This window comes from Marmota flaviventris, chromosome 10, assembly GCF_047511675.1.
Source record: "Marmota flaviventris isolate mMarFla1 chromosome 10, mMarFla1.hap1, whole genome shotgun sequence".
NCBI lineage: Eukaryota > Metazoa > Chordata > Mammalia > Rodentia > Sciuridae > Marmota > Marmota flaviventris.
This window is the reverse complement of record NC_092507.1, coordinates 4,390,550-4,408,946: the sequence shown is the minus strand read 5'-3', so window position 1 is coordinate 4,408,946 and position 18,397 is coordinate 4,390,550. Positions and strand designations below refer to the sequence as shown.

At 52.2% G+C, this 18,397-nt stretch overlaps 1 protein-coding gene across 1 annotated transcript in view; it reads right to left on the bottom strand.

Annotated features, from left to right (window-relative positions):
• The window catches only part of Camta1 (calmodulin binding transcription activator 1), a 764,822-nt gene that overhangs the window by 495,448 nt on the left and 250,977 nt on the right, over positions 1-18,397 (bottom strand). The window contains exon 4 of the mRNA XM_027947479.3: positions 2,845-2,912. Coding sequence (XP_027803280.2) covers positions 2,845-2,912 — 68 coding nt within the window. The remainder of the gene's footprint in view (positions 1-2,844; positions 2,913-18,397) is intronic.

The window sequence follows — 18,397 nt, the reverse complement described above, 5'->3', positions numbered from 1 at the left end:
GAAGTTGTGCTGCCTTCTCATTCAGCAGAGTATTGGTGTCATTAATTCCTTAATACCAGGAGGCCGGTTTGTATGAACTCAGCAGTTAACTGCACCAATTAATTTCAATACCGGAGATGGGTGGGGGAGTCAAACCCAACTCAACAACTAATTTAGGAAGGTCCTTGAACAAGAAGGCAACTTTTCCTTCTCCTGGGACACAAAGCTTTCAAGTGTAAACACTGAGAGCATATTATAATACTAATAGGACCGCCTAGCCCCACCCTCTGCCTTTAGGAAAAGAATTTGTCCTTCCAGGGCCTAGGGAAATTCTGGCAGATGCTTCCTGAAGTCTGGGCCTCTGGCAGGTTGGGGACTGCCCTTCAGACAGAGGAACTGGGACACCTGTGAATGACGGACCCTCACACAGGCAAAGCAGGATCACAAATATCCCCTCATGCAGTCCTCCCATGGCTCTGTGAGGACAGGGTCAGCAGTAACTCACTGTCTACATGAAGAAAAAACAGTGGAGCTTTTGAAGGAGCTGAAATGATTTTCTTACTGTCACAAAACTACTGGGTAACAAAGCCAGGGCTCAAACCCAAGCCCGTCAATATGGGAACCCACATTTCCTCTCCTCCCTGCATGCACTGTGTCTTGGGACAGTAAGTCTCTTGCTCCTTTTACAGTCCAAAAAATCCCCGAGTGACATCCACTTCTCAATCAAGACCCAGATTCTGGAGGCTGGGATGCGGTAAAACGCTCGCCTTGGATATTCTGCAGTGCTGTAGTCCACACCAGTGCGCATGTCTGAAGCCGGCACACTCCGGAGAGCCTTGCTTGGGCTCAGGAGAAGCTCTTTCCTCCCACTCAGACTGGAGGAGCCTCTCATGGAGGAGCCAAGAGCCTTGGAGAGGCTGGAGGCTGCAGAGACAGGCACCAGTGCCACCAGGAAACAGCACACACCTCCCTCTCCCCAAAGAACCTAGGCCAGGGCTTCTGAAAGGGAGTCCAGACCCGGCACATGCCATGGTCTGAGTTCATCCCTCACCTGTGTTCAAACAGCGAGTCGGAAACCGGTGGGGAGCCCAGCAGCATGAGTTCTAGCAAGTCCTGCCACTGGCTCTGATGGCCACAGGCTTCAGTGACTGCCCTGGAAGCTGCCCTCAGAAGACAGAAGAGGACTGGGCTGGGTTTCCCACAGTCTGGGCTGTGGCTGAGTCCACCAAATGGCAGACTGTGTTATCATGACTCTGCACTCCCCACTCCTGCCCCTCCTCAGAAGAATGTCCTTCCCGGCCCCATTCTTGCTGGGGTTGGCCATGGACTTGCTTTGGCCACATCCAGACAGGGGTTTTAGCTTCACCCGCATGTGCTGCCTTGGGCTTCTCAGCCGCTGCCTCTCCCATGAGAACCAGTTGTCCCAGACAGAGGGAGCTTCTCCAGCCTAGGTCCTAGAACAATATGCATGGAGCAGTCCTGATCCAAAGCCACAGGCAACCACAGACCCACAAGCAGGAAATAAAAGTTTGTTATTATAAAGTCACTACATTGGGGGTTGTTTCTTACGTAGCATTACCACAGCAACAGCTGAGTGATGTAAGCCATTTGGTTTTATAGCAAGGAGAGTCACAGCTCCAGAAGGCTGAGGTGCTAAGGACACTTGCAGAGGGACTCTTCTCCATGTCTCAGGCTGCAAAGTCACATGAGTCAGAGCCACCCCAGGGGAGGGGGATTTCAGCCACTGATCTCCCTTTCCTCAATATCCCTAACCTCCAATTGGAACATTCTGCCCTCATCTAAAGGATGCTATAACCAGTAAACCCCTGAGCTGAGGAAGTTGGAGTTTAAAGTACCTCTTGAATAAGTGAACATTCTCAAGGGGCAGAGCTTTCCTCCCTGGCTCAGCACATAGCCGAGTCAGGCTTGTGACCAAGGGTGCAGAGGACCCATCTCACCCCTACCCTGGTTCCAGCTAGCGATCCCGGAGACGCTGTGCTTCTGTCCAAGGAGACAGCCTGAGCTCTCCACCTCTTAGATTCCCACCTGCAGGCCAGTCACCCCGCAAGCCACACTCCAGCTAACACCCTCAGCTAACAGACAGCTGGCCTGTCACCGCCAGTGGAAAAGTTGTGGCCATTGGAAGAGAGTGGCCACACATTTCTGAAGCTCTAGAATGTAACACACCAAAAATAAAAACTTCAGAGTTGGCGAGGAAAGAAGCTGCCTTTAACATAAGCGCTGATCCCAGCCACACTTCCCCGCCGCCCAGTGGCAGCCTCTGCTGGCAGGACTTGGGCAGTGGTGTTGGCGACAATTCCCTCCGTTCCCAAGTGGCAAGCGAAGTTAAATGCTTGTGGCAGTTAGTAGGTTCAAGGACATTTACTGCATAATAAACCACAAACTCAGCCACTGCTTCTGATTTGGGGAGCTTCTCACCTGAAATCAGGAGCAAGTCGACTTGTAGTGTGTAAAACACATTGAAATGAAAGTGGGCAGATGAGCCAGTTTCTCTTTTAAAGGTACATTTTGGGAGAATACTAGTGGCAGGGGGGCACTTTCCCAAAATAAACTCCCCTGCAGCCCCTGCCTAAAATGGCTCCGGAACCCAGGGGAAGGGTCCAGCCCTGGCCATCAGCACAGGCGCTCGAGCGCTCAGAGGCAGCGGGACCATTTTGAGTCCATCTGGTTATACTGGCTACAACGGTCTGGGCAGTTAACGGCACCACGGAGCCACAGGCTACCTGGCGCAATGTGGCGTTTTCCACCTGTTGCCTGAATTGACTGGCCAGATCAGGTCACCCATGAAAGTCAACCAATCCATTCACTGTAAGTAGCGGAAAACGGCAAGATCCGGGGCCTTACCTTGTCTTAGGGGACGTGGTTAGCCATTCTTCGTGTTTCTCAAATGTTATTAAATAAGCTGCAATTTCCTGAAACAGAAGAATAAAGAGATAATAACAACAATTAGCTCACGCTGGACCCTGAGAAGTAAGAAAGCTTTGTCGCTGCCAGCCGCGGTCTTCCTCTGCCAGGCTGGACTCCGTCTCTGCCAGGAAAATGTGCCACCTGGACGCGGCTTCGATTTGATTTTCCAGTCCTGTCCACTGAACCTGCTTACGACAATGATCAAAGCACCGGGTTTCAAAAGAAGAAGTCAATGGCAAGGACAAAAATATTTCTCTGTGGGAAGAAAACATCAGATACACTCTCAGGTTCTAAATGGCATTAATCTGAAGGAGGGAAAAGCACATGCCAACTATGGGTCTCCACCTGGGCAAGGTCGAGTGGAAGGTTTGGGCTGTTTTTCTGAAGCTGGACGAAATCTTTCAGCTTTGTCACAAGAGACGCCGCGTTCTCTCAGCTTGATTCCCAACCCCCTGAGCCAAATCACAGAAAGATTAAAAGGAAAAGAAGAGATAAAGCCTTATTCCAGAGAGAGGAGAGAGAGAAGTGAGTAGCCTTTCCCACTACTGATAACTTGATCTACTGAGCAGTGCTTCAGAGAAGAGCAATGTCAGCCGAGTTTAAGGCAAAGAGGGAGAAAATGTGGGCACCTGAAGGTAAATTAAATATTTATAAACACAACAGCATCACTGCAGATAGAATTACTGATTTATTAATAATTTCAATAGAAAGCCAGTGGGTGACATCAGCATAAGTCATTGCTCCAGCTCTGAGGCATGATATGGCCCATTACTTCCAGCTCCAAACAGATCTGCTAACACGAAGTTGGCAGGGATTGTACGTTAAATTAAGGTTGGACTGGTACACGTTTCCCTTGATCTTGGTGGGGATACAACCCGGAGCTGCTGCCCTCGACTAGCAGGGGAATGCAGAGCAGAGACCTCCCTCCCACTCTCCCCACAGCCAGGCTGCCTAGAACGAAGCAGCCCCTCTGCCCAGGGCCAGCAGCCTCCGGGACTTGGACGTAAAGGAGTTGACACCTGTGACCACAGACACTACCCTTGGCCTTGAGAGAAAAGGAGGCACCACCACCAAAAACCGGAAGCAGAGCAGTTAGCATCGAAAACACCACCGTGTCACGCAGCCAGAAGGCCCGAGGCCCTGGTGGAGACCAAGCCTCACAGAACAGCCACTACCGAGAGGCAGCCGGTGACGGACGCCAGGAGACTAGCCTGCACCCGGGACCAGGGAAGAAGCAGCCCACGGCAAGAACAGCTCCCCCACCGTCCAGGTTGCTGTCATCGGTTTCCACTACAGAAATCACAAATTAAGTCACTGACCAACCAGCACATGTCCTCTGTCCCTAAGCCTTTTCACAGTTCATCTACTCTGCCCTCAAGGCCTTGCTGCAGGGGGTGCCACCTCCTTTGGTGAGTCCTCGGTATTACCCGATATATCTGGCTATACTCCCTGGTGTGTGGGTGCAACGCCCCGAGTTCTGATTGCCTGGTGGTTTGGATAATATCCCATCCGACCACAGAAGGACAGGACTATGCCATCACTGATGTATCTCCGGGACTTTCAGTGTCCTGGGGCCAGAGAGGTTTCTCATAAATGTGTGTGACACAGATGGCTGGAGGAGCGGGCGGATGGCGGGAAGGGGGTGGGCTTGGGGGAAGAGCAGGCAGTGTGGAAATAAACGCGCATTCGATTCGAAGGGTGTGTGTGCTTATTCTGAAGATAGAAGCCCCCAGCACAGCAGTTTCTGGAGAGCACTTGCCAGTTATTTAACCAACTCTAAGTCGCTGCAGGAGAAAGCAGCATGGGGTGAAGCGGGCACACACGGGCCGCAAGCAGCGCCAGCTCGGTACCAGCCCCACCGCTCACCAGCGTCTGGCCATCGTCCCGCACACAGCGTGGCTCTGCAGCCCCCACCCCACTTCCTATGGAACTGAGAGAGTATCCCCTTCCAGGCCAGGGAATGGCGAGTCACTATACTCTGGCTGGCAAAGCCTGTCCCCAGTTAGGGCCCCTTTATCTCAGCGTCACCAGGTCTACATGATGTGAGCTACCTGTCCTGAGGCCCCCAATAAGGTAGCATGTGCCCAAATGGCCCCAGGTCAGAAGTGGCCCCTGTTGCTGGGTGTACCCCTCAGCCCCTCACACCTGTCGCCCCCGCCAGCAGACAGTGAAAGTCAACGTTAGGATAACTGCTCACCCTGAGGAGTACCTGCTGGCCTCCCTCTGGTTTTGCTAACTACTCAGAGCAGGCTGTGGTTAGTGTGAACACCGTGTCCTGACTCTCTCCCCAAATCTCGGGAGACTTAGAGGAACAGGCTCAGCAACTGGAACCCTCTGATCCATATCCTTGCCCAGCATCATGCCTTAGTGACCGCGAAGATGGGGTGCACAGTGCAACCATCCCAGCCACCCCTAGACATATTCTATTCTGATGACTCAGAGCATCCACAGAAGACCTTCATTGACATCCTTCAGCCATCACTCAGCTCACCCAGCAAGGCTTCCCACTGCTACTGTCCTCCAAAGAGAAAGTCCCCTGGGCCACTTTTGAATTCAGCAGGTATCTATGGACACTTATTGAGCACCTACTATGTGCCAGCCTGTGAATGAGACCACAAGGAAGCCTGCAGCTAACGAGCTCACAGTCAAGGAGGGGACAGTGCATACAGCAGCATCAGCACTGCCCAGGGGCAGCTGTGCTGAAGCTCTATAGCCAGACTCAGGGTCACCTCAGCTCTGACGAGCAGCTGTGCAGGCGACCAGAGGCCCCAGGGAACACTGACTCAGGAGCTACCTGTGGCTGTCAGCCACTCCCTCCTCCCCAGACATACACAGCTATTCCCAATCCATGGGACACTCACCCAGGATCCCAGTAAAAGCATCTGTCCCACTTAAGACCAGCTTCTCTGAGCAAAAGAAACCAACATCAACACCCAGTCCCACCTCTGCCATGCTCGAGTGGCCTGGACTTGACCGCCAGTGACTGTCACAGGCTGTTAGCAGTCTTCAGCAGACCTGCAAGTGTATGGGTCTCCTCTCCAATGCCAGACCCTACTGCCCAGCCTTCCCAACCACGGCCCTTACCGGGGTTTGGCCCTCCTTACCAACTGGGCAGCCAGGGCCAGACCTGCCTCCTCAAAGCTTAGGAGCTGGTTGGAGAGATGGAAGAACACACCCCAGTAGACATTTAATGGGGTAGAGAAACTTGAGAGCCATAAAACTTCAGAGTAAGGAGGGTCAGCTGGGCTAGGTGGGGGTGATTTGCAGGGTGGGGGTGACACTTCATCCTCTGTGTCATCATTGTCACGCTAACGTGGTGAAGTGTTGTCCAGGGTTGTGTCCTGCTCTAGGCCTTAATGGGGGATAATCCCATTTATTCTTCACAAGAAACTGTGAAGTAGGAACCATGCCCACTTCACAAGTGAGGAAACTGAGGCACAGAGCAATCAAGTGACTTGCCCAAGGTCACACAGCCAGTACCTGTAGAATTGGGACCCAGACCCATGTGGGATGCTTCCAGAACCCACACTTTGCCCACTGTCCTGAATTTCTTCAAGAACGGCAGGATTCCCTGGATGGAGCCCAAAGGAAACGTGTGTGGACAGCCTCCTGCTCCCCGCTGACTGCCCCTCCCTTCCCACCTCCCTGCCCTGGGCCACAAGTGCAGACTGAGCATCCCTCAACGCACCCCCCCCAAGAGGACCAGGCCCCTTCCACCCGAGACCTGGTCTGATTCTCGAGGTCATCTGCTGCAGCGAGTCCTTGTGTCGCTGGAGTAGGCAAGGCTGCTTGTATCCATGGAAGCCTCTGCTGAAGAGTCTTTTAAGGCAGAGGAGACGCCCCAGCTGAGAGCAGAAGCAGCTGTGAACAGCAGGGTCCAGCCCCTCCTCCCCTGAAGCTCTGCAAGCCGAGAGAGCCCCGAGGAGGACACGCGACAGAGATCAGAGCAGCTCCTTTCTCCAGGGAAGACTGAAGCCCAGGGAAGGGGAAGCTCTTGCTGAGCCCAGCCCAGGCACCTCCTTTCCCGCTCACTCACCACCTCTCAGAATCAAGTGTGGCTCAGAAGATTCACAGGAGGCGCAAGCAAGAGCAGAGGAGGCTCCAGAGAAGAGAAAACAGGTACTCAAACCAAAGCACAGGCACAAGTGCTCAGAGCAGCATGGATCGCAATGGCACTGGCCACCCAAGTTCCACGGACGCATGAATACACGGGATGTGTACATTCAGTGGAAGGTCATTCGGACATGGTGCTGTGACACGGATGGACCCTGAAAATGTCATGCTAAGAGAGAAGCCAGGCACTAGAGGCCACACACTGTATGAGGCCACCCACTTGAAGCATCTAGAAGGGCAAATCCACAGAGAGCGAATGCCAGCTGGGGATTGGCAGGGGCTGTGGGAAGAGGGGCCTGGGAGTGACTGCATCTCTATTGAAGTGACGAAGATGGCAAGACCTGGATGGCAGTGACAGCTGCATAATACTGTGGATGTGCTAAACGTCATGGGTGGTAAGTTCTCTGTTACGTGTATTTCATCACAATTAAAAAAGAGAAGAAGCAAGCATGGCATCCAGCCCGGTGTGCTCTGGCTGAGGGGACCCCCAGCCTACCCGGCCCACAGACAGGCTGAGCCCAAAGGGCCACACTCGCCACCCGCCAGCCTCCTCCAGTGCCCTGGCTCTGGGCACCCTTCTCTTCCTGGACCCTCAATACTGCACCGTGGAGGAGAATGGCTCGACTGTCAAGATGAGGAAAGTCGCTGCAGGTGCCAAAGCAAAGATTGCCCAGCCTGCAGATCTTACACGTTCAGTTTGTCCTTTGGACATTCCAGTAGAAAAACTGCTTCCAAAATATGTTGCCTGTGTGTGGCCGCAGCCAGAGAGCCACTGTGGCAGAATCTGCCCAGCCTGGGGAAGGTCCCCGCAGACCAGGGAGGCAGGTGGGCCCTTCCTGGAGGCACTGACAGAGCCTCAGCAGGAAGGGCAGAGTGGCAGGACTAAGGGTGGCAAGGCTGTCCTGAGTTCTGCCTGGTCACTCCCCCACCCCCACACGAGGGACCCTACACGTCCAGTCGCCAGCTCAGGCCCACAGGCTCTGGAAGATTGCAAGCCCGTGCCAGTGGTGAGGGCTGGAGGATCACCCACTGAGGCCACCTGGCTCCTCCGGCCCCTTCCCACCCCAGCGCCTGTGCACCAGCTCTGCCCCAGGGCCTGGGAGGCCCTGTTCACAGCACAGCCCTGCAGGGGTCTTCTACTCCTCACTCCCCAGTGATCTCCAGTTTCTGGAACCTTCTCGCAATGGCCACAGCACTCTGGGACTTCTAGCTTCCAGTGCCTTCTGTCACGAGGCCTGTGTGTGTGTGGTGATCCTCTCTTTGTGGTTGTGCAGTGTCCAGGAGGGGCCATCTCAGGCCCTGTGTCCACGCAGATCCCTGCACTGCCCTTGTATCCAAAGATGACTGCGGACTCCATGAAGTTGAATAAGGGAAGGCAAAGTCCTCTTCCAAAACGAGAGTGTCCAGCTGACCTCAGCCGCCCTTGCTGTGAGCCTGGGCTGGGACAGAGAGGGCCGTGAGGTCCCGTGGGTGCGGCCCCTGAGAGAGGAGCCCAGAGGAGCCGCAGGCGCTGTTTCCAGGTGCTCCTACCACAGGGCAGCCTGCAGCCGCCCACCAGCACTGCAGCAGCACTGTCCACAGGAATGGGACAGGAGGCGCAGATGCCAGGCACGTGTGTGGCTTTGTCATTTCTAGATGATACATTTTTTAAAAATATTTCTTAGTTGTTGTTGACGGACCTTTGTTTTATTATTTATATGTGGTGCTGAGAATGGAACCCAGTGCCTCACACATGCCAAGCAAGTTGCGCTACCCCGAGCTACAGCCCCAGCCCTAGATGATACATTTTTTAAAAGTAGAAAAAAAGGAGAAATTAATTTTAATAATGTTTTAAATTTCAACTGAAAGATGCAAACCCGTGTGATTCCCTAATTTTAGAAAGAAACCGGGAGCCACTTGATATTCTGTTTTACTGCTTCCTGGATCCGTGTGGTTTCCTCCCACAGCCCACCTCAACCAGACACAGCTGTGTCTCCAGGGCTCAGTGGCTTTACACAGCTGCCCTATGGGACAGCCAGTGCCACTACAGCAGGGGCCTACAAACACGGCCTGCCTTCCCAGCGCCGCTGTGCGCCTGGGCCTGACTCAGGGTGGGAGGGCAGGTGCCACACGGCAGACTGCCCAGAGGGCAGGGCTCACCGTCCCCTTGGTCCACCTCAGAGGCCAGGAGCTGGAGGTGGGAGGCTCCCGTCTGCTTAGGAAGGGATAAGGGAGTCCAGGACTGAATCCACCAACTTCTTGGCTCAAGCTCTGTGCGCCTTCCCTTCCCTCCCAGAAGGACCTGCCCACCGCACAGTGCCTGCTGCCCACTCCACAGAACAGGCCGCCGGACCAGCTTCCCTCCAACAACCTCCCGAGGAGCAGCCCTCACACAAAGGGCAGGAATCCCTTCAGAGTCTCTAGGGGACTTTGTGTCCAATCTGTCCGTTAATGTCAGGGAGAGCAAGGGTCAGTTGAGGGGTCTTTGGTGCTTTTTGTAACAAATTAAATAACAATGTATGTATGTATGTATGTGTGTGTGCGCAGGTGTGTGTGGTGTGTGTGCGTCATGCATGTGTGAATGTATGTATGCGTATATGTGTGTGTATGTTTTGTTCTTTATTCTCCCGAGTCCATGTAATAAAAATACCTCTGTGGCCTACACAATCTCACATACCTTTCACAGAGAAAAGGGTGGGTTTTCAACCAAGAGATAATTTTTTTAAAGTTTGGTTTTTATGAGAGTTCTGCACAGGGTTTTATCTGTAAGGGACCGACGCTGAGGGGGAAAAAGCCACGGCTCTCCTAGCAGCTGGCCCCAGCATCTGCTAGAGCCACAAAATGCAATTATATTACTCCCAAACGAGAAGTAAAAATATCTTGTTTCCAATACTCTTGGTTTTAAGGCTCATCCTTAATGTCCTCTGGGTATTTCCATGGTGCCAGATCTCTGTGTTATGCACTTTATTAGGGATGTGTGAATGTCATATTAATGACTTCTAACCGACATGTTTACAGTGGAAGCAAATTTTCCCAGAATTCACCACTGACTGCACTTTACACAAAATAATTGGCCTTAATTTAAATAAATAAATAACCATTCCATGCCCCCTCCCCTGCTGTCTCTCCCCGTCTCTGGGGAACCCCATGGGTACAGCTGGTGGTTCTCCTCTGTTATAAATATTCCAACTGGGGTCCAGCCATACAGTGCCCTATCTGGACACTCCTATGCCTATCCTCTGGTGGACTTCCCAGGCACCAGACTACAAGCCCACACCCTGCACAGGAGGTTCTGGGTCCCCAGCCACAGGTCAGAGCCAACATCCCAAGTCAAGGTTTCAAAGCGATGGCCAGCTCTCGTTAGAAACAACTAGCACCTGGAATAATGGTTCACAGATATCTTTATTTGCATAGGAGCTAACAGAGCTCTACTCTGGCCACTTATGAAATGGACATTATCATAAATCTGAGGGTGTCCACAGGACTTCCCACAAGATGGTAAACAGCAATTCTGAATACATCGGCCTCGACTTCCGAAATCATGATGCCTGGCCCAGTTGGCTGGCTGGCATGTACACAGGGAAAAGCATGCTTCTGACCACCTAAGTGCCAACCAGCAAAGAAACAATGAGCCACCAAAGGACAGTCAACCACAGATGCAGTGAAGAAGCGATTCCCTCATTTATGCACTCACTGGCTCAACCATTTGATGAATTATTGAGCACCTACTGTATGTCAGGCGTTACACGAAGCCCTAACAATACAAAGACATATGAGTAATGGTTGTTGGAAATGAAGCTGGGAAGACAGACAGGCTGCCGGGTCCAGCACCAGTGTCATGCAAAGCAGCTGCGGGGCTGAATTAGCAGTGAGCACAAGCTGAGGCAGGGAGGGAGGTGGCTCCTTGGAGTGAGCAGGGGTGGCCAGGCAGACAAGTGGTGCAAGCACTGGCCAAGGAAGCAGCGCGTGCAAAAGCAGGAAATGGAGAAGCAAGTGTGTTCAGGGCAATGGCAGCCAGTGAAGTGGCTGGAGCCCGCAGGCCTGAGGACGACGTCAGAACCAGGCCGCGAGGTTGCGGGCTCAGGAATGCGGGGTGGACGTGCCAGGCCAGGTGAGTTTCATCACAAGAGCCAGGCGGTCAGGGAAGGCTTTTAAGCAGAGGGGAGACACAGAAAGGGCCGAGCTTTGGAAACATCTCCGCGGTGGTGGTGCGGCAGATGGGGGCTGCTGATGGGAGTTATGTTGACAGCCCAGGAGAGGGACGGGGACCCAACGCCTGGAAAAGCAAAACAGATGGGGCTGAAACCCAGCTGGCTGCAGAACACGGGGGACAGTGGTGCAGCGAGGACACTTCCAAAGCCAAGGTCACACTCTGACAGCCCAGCAGCCGAGTCCACCCAGAGAGGCACTGGCTTGGCCTGCATAGTATTTTTCCCATTTGGTTTATCTGCCAATTAAAAATTGAGAGATGGGGAATCCCAGCTGCTCTTGAAACCATGAAGCCTGGCAGCGGGGCCCCATCCCCCAGAGCACCCGCTGGCTGGAGCTGGGAGCGTCCTCTGCAGGCGGGCTGGTCTTGGGCGACCACCGTCTCCAACGGCTTCCTTTCTCCACTGACAGCACCTGCCTGGACCTGCAGGCACCTGACTCTGGTCTTTGTGGCACTGGAAACTGTGGACTGTAAGGACATGTGCTGGTACGGGCCACCCAGAAAGAGATGCATCTTAGAATAACAGAGTTTTTTAACAAAGTGGCATTAACCCAAACACTAATTGCCCCTGAATACAATGACATTTGTTGATTAAGCTGGACCCCAAACTGCCTCAATTTCTATTTCATCTTTGTGACAGTTGTCACTTTGTTATTGTCACTGAGCTCCAATTTCACCCTCCTTTGTCCTGCTTTGTGAAACAGAAGCCGGGTCCTCTAAACATTTCCCCTCTGCCAGCTTAGCAGCACGTTAAGATTCATCAATAGAGAACGATGAGATGACCCTTAAGGTGTCAATACCAAGAAGGCACATCTCAGTGGCAGAGCGCCTGCCTGGCACACATGAGGCCCTGGTTCATCCCAACACCACAGACAGGCCAAGACACACCCCTCTGGTTTCTATCATTATTACTATTATTGTTATTATAATGTTGACACCGTCACTCTGAGTGGGAGCCCACACAGATGGGCATAGCCACCCCTCAGGACACGATCCCTCTGTGATAGACCAGCTCTGGCCCACTGACCCTCGTCCCTCTCAGGCTGCCCCCTGCTGACCCACGTCCCTCTCAGGCCGCACACTCCTTTGCTCACTACACACTCTCTGCAGAGGTCTGAATCTCAGCACTGGGTGAGGGGTCTTTGCACCCTTGGTTCACCCTCTATCTGTCCCTCCTCGACCTAGAGGTAGTCGTGGCTCTTTCATACCGAGACTCCAGGAACCCTTAGAATTCCTTTTGAACACGGTTAGTAGGCAGCCACCTTCTCCAGGTTAGCAATTCTTGATGTTAAATGCTCTCTGTGGGTTCCACCTCCTGAATGGACCCTGACTGATAGGAGAACCGCCCACTGACCAGAGGACACTCACCATTGTGTCTCATCCTGGAAGGCATACTAAAAAGTATAAGGGGAACAAGAACACCCCAGGGGGAAGAGGCACACATTGGGGGAAATGTCCAAATTGTCCCAGTGAGGACTTTAGAGCAAGTGCCCCAGGCACCAGCCAGATGGCAGTTGAAGGCACCGAGGAAGCTGTGTCCCACACCCCCTTCATGAGAAGACCTGAATCTGCCTTTGTGGAAGATGAAAAGCATTTCTTCTAAAGTTACTCCATCCCTTTTGTCCACATGACCTGGAGCAAGTCGTTTGACAGCTCTGTGCCTCACCTAAAATACGGGACAGCACAGTTGTACCCCTGGAGGGACCACAGGCAGATCCATGGCCCATGTGAGATCACTGGGCTCAACTCTGCTTCACTGAGGTCTAATTGACAACCAATAACGTGCACCTGTTTTGAACGTAGAGCCCGTGAATGGTAACAAAAGAAGACATTATAGGTCTGTCACCACATTCATGGTACGAAAGGTTTTCAGCACCATAGAAAGAAAATTTCACCAAGTACAGAAATCTAGGCTTATGGTCCCCCATCTGAGCCTCAAGACTCCACCCCACTGTCACCTGGCTTGCGTGGTTTCTGAAGGAAGTCACAGTTTCCATCTTTGACTTCTCCCTCGTAATTGTCTCCCTTGTGCCCCACTGGGTGGCTTTGTCACTGATTTGAATCAATTTGATCATGATGGGCCTTTCCATGGTTCTCTTCATATTTGTCTGGCCTGGGTGGGTTGGTCTTCTTGGATCAGTGGGTTTACAGTTTTCCTTAAGTTTGGAAAACTGCCAGCCATTATATTGTGCGTGTGCGTGTGTGTGTGTGTGTGTGCATATATGTGTAAGTCTGCATGTGTGTGCATGTGTGTGTATGTGTGTATGCATGTGTGTGCGTGTGTGTGCGTGTATGCAATTCTGCATGTGTGTATGCATATGTGTGTGTGCATGTATGTGTGCGTGTGTGCATGTGTGTGTGTGTGTGTGTGTGTGTACGTGCACTGGGAACTGAACCCAGGGCCTCCTGCATGCTAAGCAAGCACTCCACCACCGAGCTGCACCCCCAGCCCTCGCATCATTAAACGAAGGGTCTTAGGCTTGGCTTTGCCAGACACTTAAGTCACCTGTGGATCAAACGGACCCCAGGGCTTATTCTGAACTTGCTTACAGGCAGGTCTACGCATCTTTTACTCTAGAAATGTTTTAGTCTCACCACTACCATTTCTCCCTCTGGGGTCTCTACAGAACACCCCAGGTGCTCAGGAAGGACAAATCTGTGTGGTCAGAATTCGAACAGCCCCAGTTCTGAAGGAGCCCTGAGAGGTTTCCACCTTGCAGCCCCCCCTGCTTTCCGTCCAGCCACATGGGCCTTCGCCTCGAGCACATGTACACACACACACGTACACACACACGCACACACAATCTGGTGTCCAGCAGAACATTCCAGGGCCATCGTGTTGGTTTGAAGGGCACTTTCTCTGCAAGACCCTCTCCTCTATGTTCTTCCCTGAAAAACTCGTTCCATCTCGACCTCTTGGGACTCGGCAGCCGTCTCCTCAGCGTGGCGGAACACTGTGCTCTGCTTGGATACCTCCCTGAAATCAGTCTTGAAATGCCTCCAGGCAGAAATACAAAGGGACTGGAGGGCTCCCAATCTTTTCTGTGACTGTGTAGTGACAGGCCTATTGTATTGTCTGCAAATATTCATCTCACATGTTCGGTTCAGTTTTATAATTGTTTATAACAAGAGGACAAATCGGCCCCGGTTACTCCATCATGGCCAGCAGCAAAAGTCTTGCGATAAATTTTAAAGTTTGTGTTTTATTCTTAGAGAGGCCAGCTGACTTTGGATGAAAGAACCATCAGCTAAGGAAGCAGGGTTAAGACCTGAGGGTGCCGTGCCATCTCAGAGAGAGGGTCCCAGGAAACCCACGGGGAGCCAGACTTCCTCAAATACCTGGAAGCAGGCCCAGAGCACTAGGCACAACTTGGGACCCATTCTGCTTTCTTCGACTGCCCCTTCCCACCGCCTCTGCCCCAGATGAAGCGCAGACTTGCCGACCTGAGGGCTCAGCTTAACAATCAGAAAAGCCCAAAAGAGCAGAGGCTGTTGTCCTGGGCGCTTGAGGAACATGACGCACACCTGAATGTAAAACAGAAGCGGAGCCCCGCGAACTTGGCCTCCCTCTCTACCTTGGCAGGACGCTGTCCACACAGCAAGTGTCACGTGCTGCCAGCTCCCATTAAGAATTGGTGACTGTGTGAAGTGCGCTGCACCTGTTGGTCTGTATGCAGCCGCTGCCCTCGGAGGAGAAGTCGGACTCGCTGGAAAATGCAGCAAGAACTGCGTTCCCACCCCATGCTGCGGGGCTCCCCTCGCACCTCTGCCCTCGCACACTGACCCCCACGGCCCTTCAGAAATGGGTGTTCAGTCAGAGGCCAGAAGACACCTGGAAGGCAGCTCACTGGCTCTGACACCCTGCGGGACAGGTGGAGCTTTGCCTGGCCCCAGGTCCTTGCTGCCTCCAAGCCGAGCAGAGCCACCTCGCTCCCAGCAGAACAAACACCAACACTCATCCTAACCCCCACCACGGAAAATCCAATAAAACTAACAAAAACAGAAGCCAGCCATCTTAAAATTAACACATCCAAGATACAAGCAGAAACCATTGATCAAAACCGCCCATCTTCCCCCAGAGCCAGCTCCAGAGCAGCCCTCACGCCCCGTAATGGAATCCCATTATCTACAAAAGAAACTCGTTCCAGAGGAGAGGCGCAAACAAAGAGAGAGCCAAAGGCCCTGGCAAGGGGGGAGACTCCGACACTCGTCCCTGCTCCAGGAAGGTACAACCCCCCAGCCGAGGTGCCTGAGAACTGCAGCCAGGGGAGCCCCTTGCCCTGGGCAAGGAAACCCAGAATGAAGCGAGGGCAGGTCCAGAGGGGAAGGAGGCCAGAGGTCCTGCTTCTTTCCCCTGTGAAAGCAAAACAGAAGCTGAGGCCATGTAGCAAGAAAATAGGGTTGACAGACATCTTTCTTGGAATTCCAGGACTGGCTGCATTTAGAGAAATACAGGGATTTCGGCTAAAGTGGGGAGAAAGTAAGGTTTCATTAGCAGATGACTCAAATCCTTAATTCACACTTCAAACAAACAAGCTAATTGTGTAGCTAACAGAGTGTGACTGGATTATGGGCCACTGGTGGCCATTAATAGATGAAAGGTGTTTGGATTTCAATAGTGTTTGAATTTCATAACGTGCCTGCATAAGAGAAGGTAAGCTCAGTCACCACCTCCATTTGCTAACACCTGTGATCACAAATCCCACATGATAAACAAGCACCCCAGCTTCAAGCTTTTGGGATTGAAGAGTAAACAAGAGGAGAATTCATGAATTTTAGAGAGGTAATTGTTCTCCCCTGCTTTGAAGAGTAGTTGAGTTTGGTCTCAGAAGACCTTAACATATGCATGAACACAGCCTTCCCAGCTGAGGTGCTGCTCCAAGGGCCCACGGCTGGGTTGCTCCAGCAGGATCCCATGGGGAAGGTAGAATGGGACCGGCCTCCAAGCCTCAGGTATTATTGATCAACGGTGCAGACATCTCACCCCCAAAGACACAAGCTTACGCCTATATGAGAACCTAATTAAAACCAAAAACAGGGCTGCCCCAAACTGATCCTCGATAAGCACATGAGTCTCCCCTGTGACCAGGTGATCCTCAGAATCTCAATCCCGTTAGGAAGGTAAAAAAGAGATCTTCTCCCTCTTCTCTCACTTCAAGCAGTAAGATGCCAAAGCATCATACCGTGTCACCTGCAGAGCAGCACAGCTGTAGGATAAAAGCAAGGGAAAGCATCTTTCTGGGCCCCTTGTGATGTGAAGGAGCAGGTGAGGTCAAAACCATTAAAAGGGAACTGCCTCCAAGGGTTGCCCCAGGGCAGTGGCAGCAGGAGGAGAGCTGGGTTGGTTTGGTTTGGTTTTGTCATATGAAAAAGAGTTTCTGATACAGAGAGGCCCTCTGGCCCCGTGTGAAGACAGTCCACAAAGTCATCCCCACAGAGCTGCGGCCAGCCACCCGCGGGTGAGCGGCCCTGGTGCGATATTCCCATCACCTATCAAGCTCCTCCAGTGCCTCGGAGATCTGAGTCAAGCATTTCAGGAAGCATAAGCCACAGAGAAGACCAGGACTTCGCCAAGAAGCTTACAATCTTGGGAAGACAAGGCACCTAAGCCAGAGGGTGACACAAGACTCTGAGGCCACAGAGATGGAAGGTGGGCCATGGGAGATCCAGGAAGAGCCAGCTCAGCCCTGGCCGGAGACATCAGGATGAGGATGGAAGGGAAGGGACAGGCTGCTGTCCTTGGTCCTGAAGCAGCAGCGTGCTCCAGGGTGGCGATTTTTACTGCAGGCCCTAACCCTTTAGTGAGCCCTGAAACAATTTAAGGTAGAAACTGGTATTTTTAGCGGGACGGATGGAGCAGAGTGGACTGAAATGGATACTATCTGAGTGTGCCCGGCCGCCCTGTTTCCTCAACCCCCATCCAGCTACCTCATCATGGATGAACACACAGACGTGGATTCTGGGTCATGACTTGAATAGAGTTCTGGCTGCTTGCCAAGGCCAAGGGCACAGCGCTGAAATATCGCTGCCCTTGAACACAACTGCTTCTGCCTGTCCTCGACCCCTGACAACTCTGCTCCGTCTCCAGGAGTTCTGACCCAAGTTTGAAGTGAGAGGCAGTGGTAGCAGAGAACACAGGGTGTGAATCAAGAGAAGCAGACACACAACCAGAGCCACGGCAGACCTCGATGGGAGGGAGGAGGAGAGACCATTCTGTTTTTACATCAGTCACTAAAGTTTGGGGAATTATCCCCCAAAAAAATGTTGAAGGGGGAGGCATGCCTGTAGCCTCCACTCCCAGCTCTGCAGCAGCCTCCAGGAGGAGGCTCACCTGGGAGGCCTCTCATGGGAGACAGGTGCAGAGCCTCACCTGGTCCATGGAGGATTTAACCCCATGTCAAAGGCTTCTGCTGTAAACCCGGAACTGTGACTGCAGTATGTGTAAGGGGGCTTTCGAGGAGCAAGTAAAGACACACAGTCACTGAAGACAGAAGATGGAGCTCCTTAATGCTGTAAAGATTAACTGTTAAAGTAATTTCACTTGAATAGAAGTTCAGATTGAAAACGTAAAGATTCCATATTACACAGCCATCAAGACTGTGTATGAAGAATTCCGTGCTTATGATAGTGTCAGGGAGAAAAAGCAGAAAACACCATACAATGTGTATTCTGAAGCACACCTTAAAGGGCGCATAACAATATTGGAAAAATTTACTAAAATGTTAATAGCAGTTGGATTTTGTTATAAGGGCTCAGATAAATTTCTTTTTTTTTTTTTTGTACATTTTCTTCTCTTTTCCAAGTTCTACTACAATTAGTATGAGTTTTATAATTAGAAGAAAACTACACTTCAAAGACTCCAACTCAAAGTCAAAATGGCTTTAATCTTGAAAAGCACCCTCAGCGAGCCAACCCTACAGCTGGGCACAAGAACAAGGCACAGGGCTTCCTTCACACGGTCCTCCAGGTAAGCCACCACTTAGCAGGGACATTCTGTGGCTGACTTTTTGTCCTTTCTATGACACTTCACAGCTGCTGAACGTGGGAAATGTACTCAAACGTTTGAGGTACTTCCAACCCAGGAGGCAGAGTAACAGGAATCACCTGAAACAACCCAGGACACAGGCCATCCACCCGTCTTCCTGCCCACACCTCAGTCACACAGGACCAGTAACGCTGCGGCAAGAA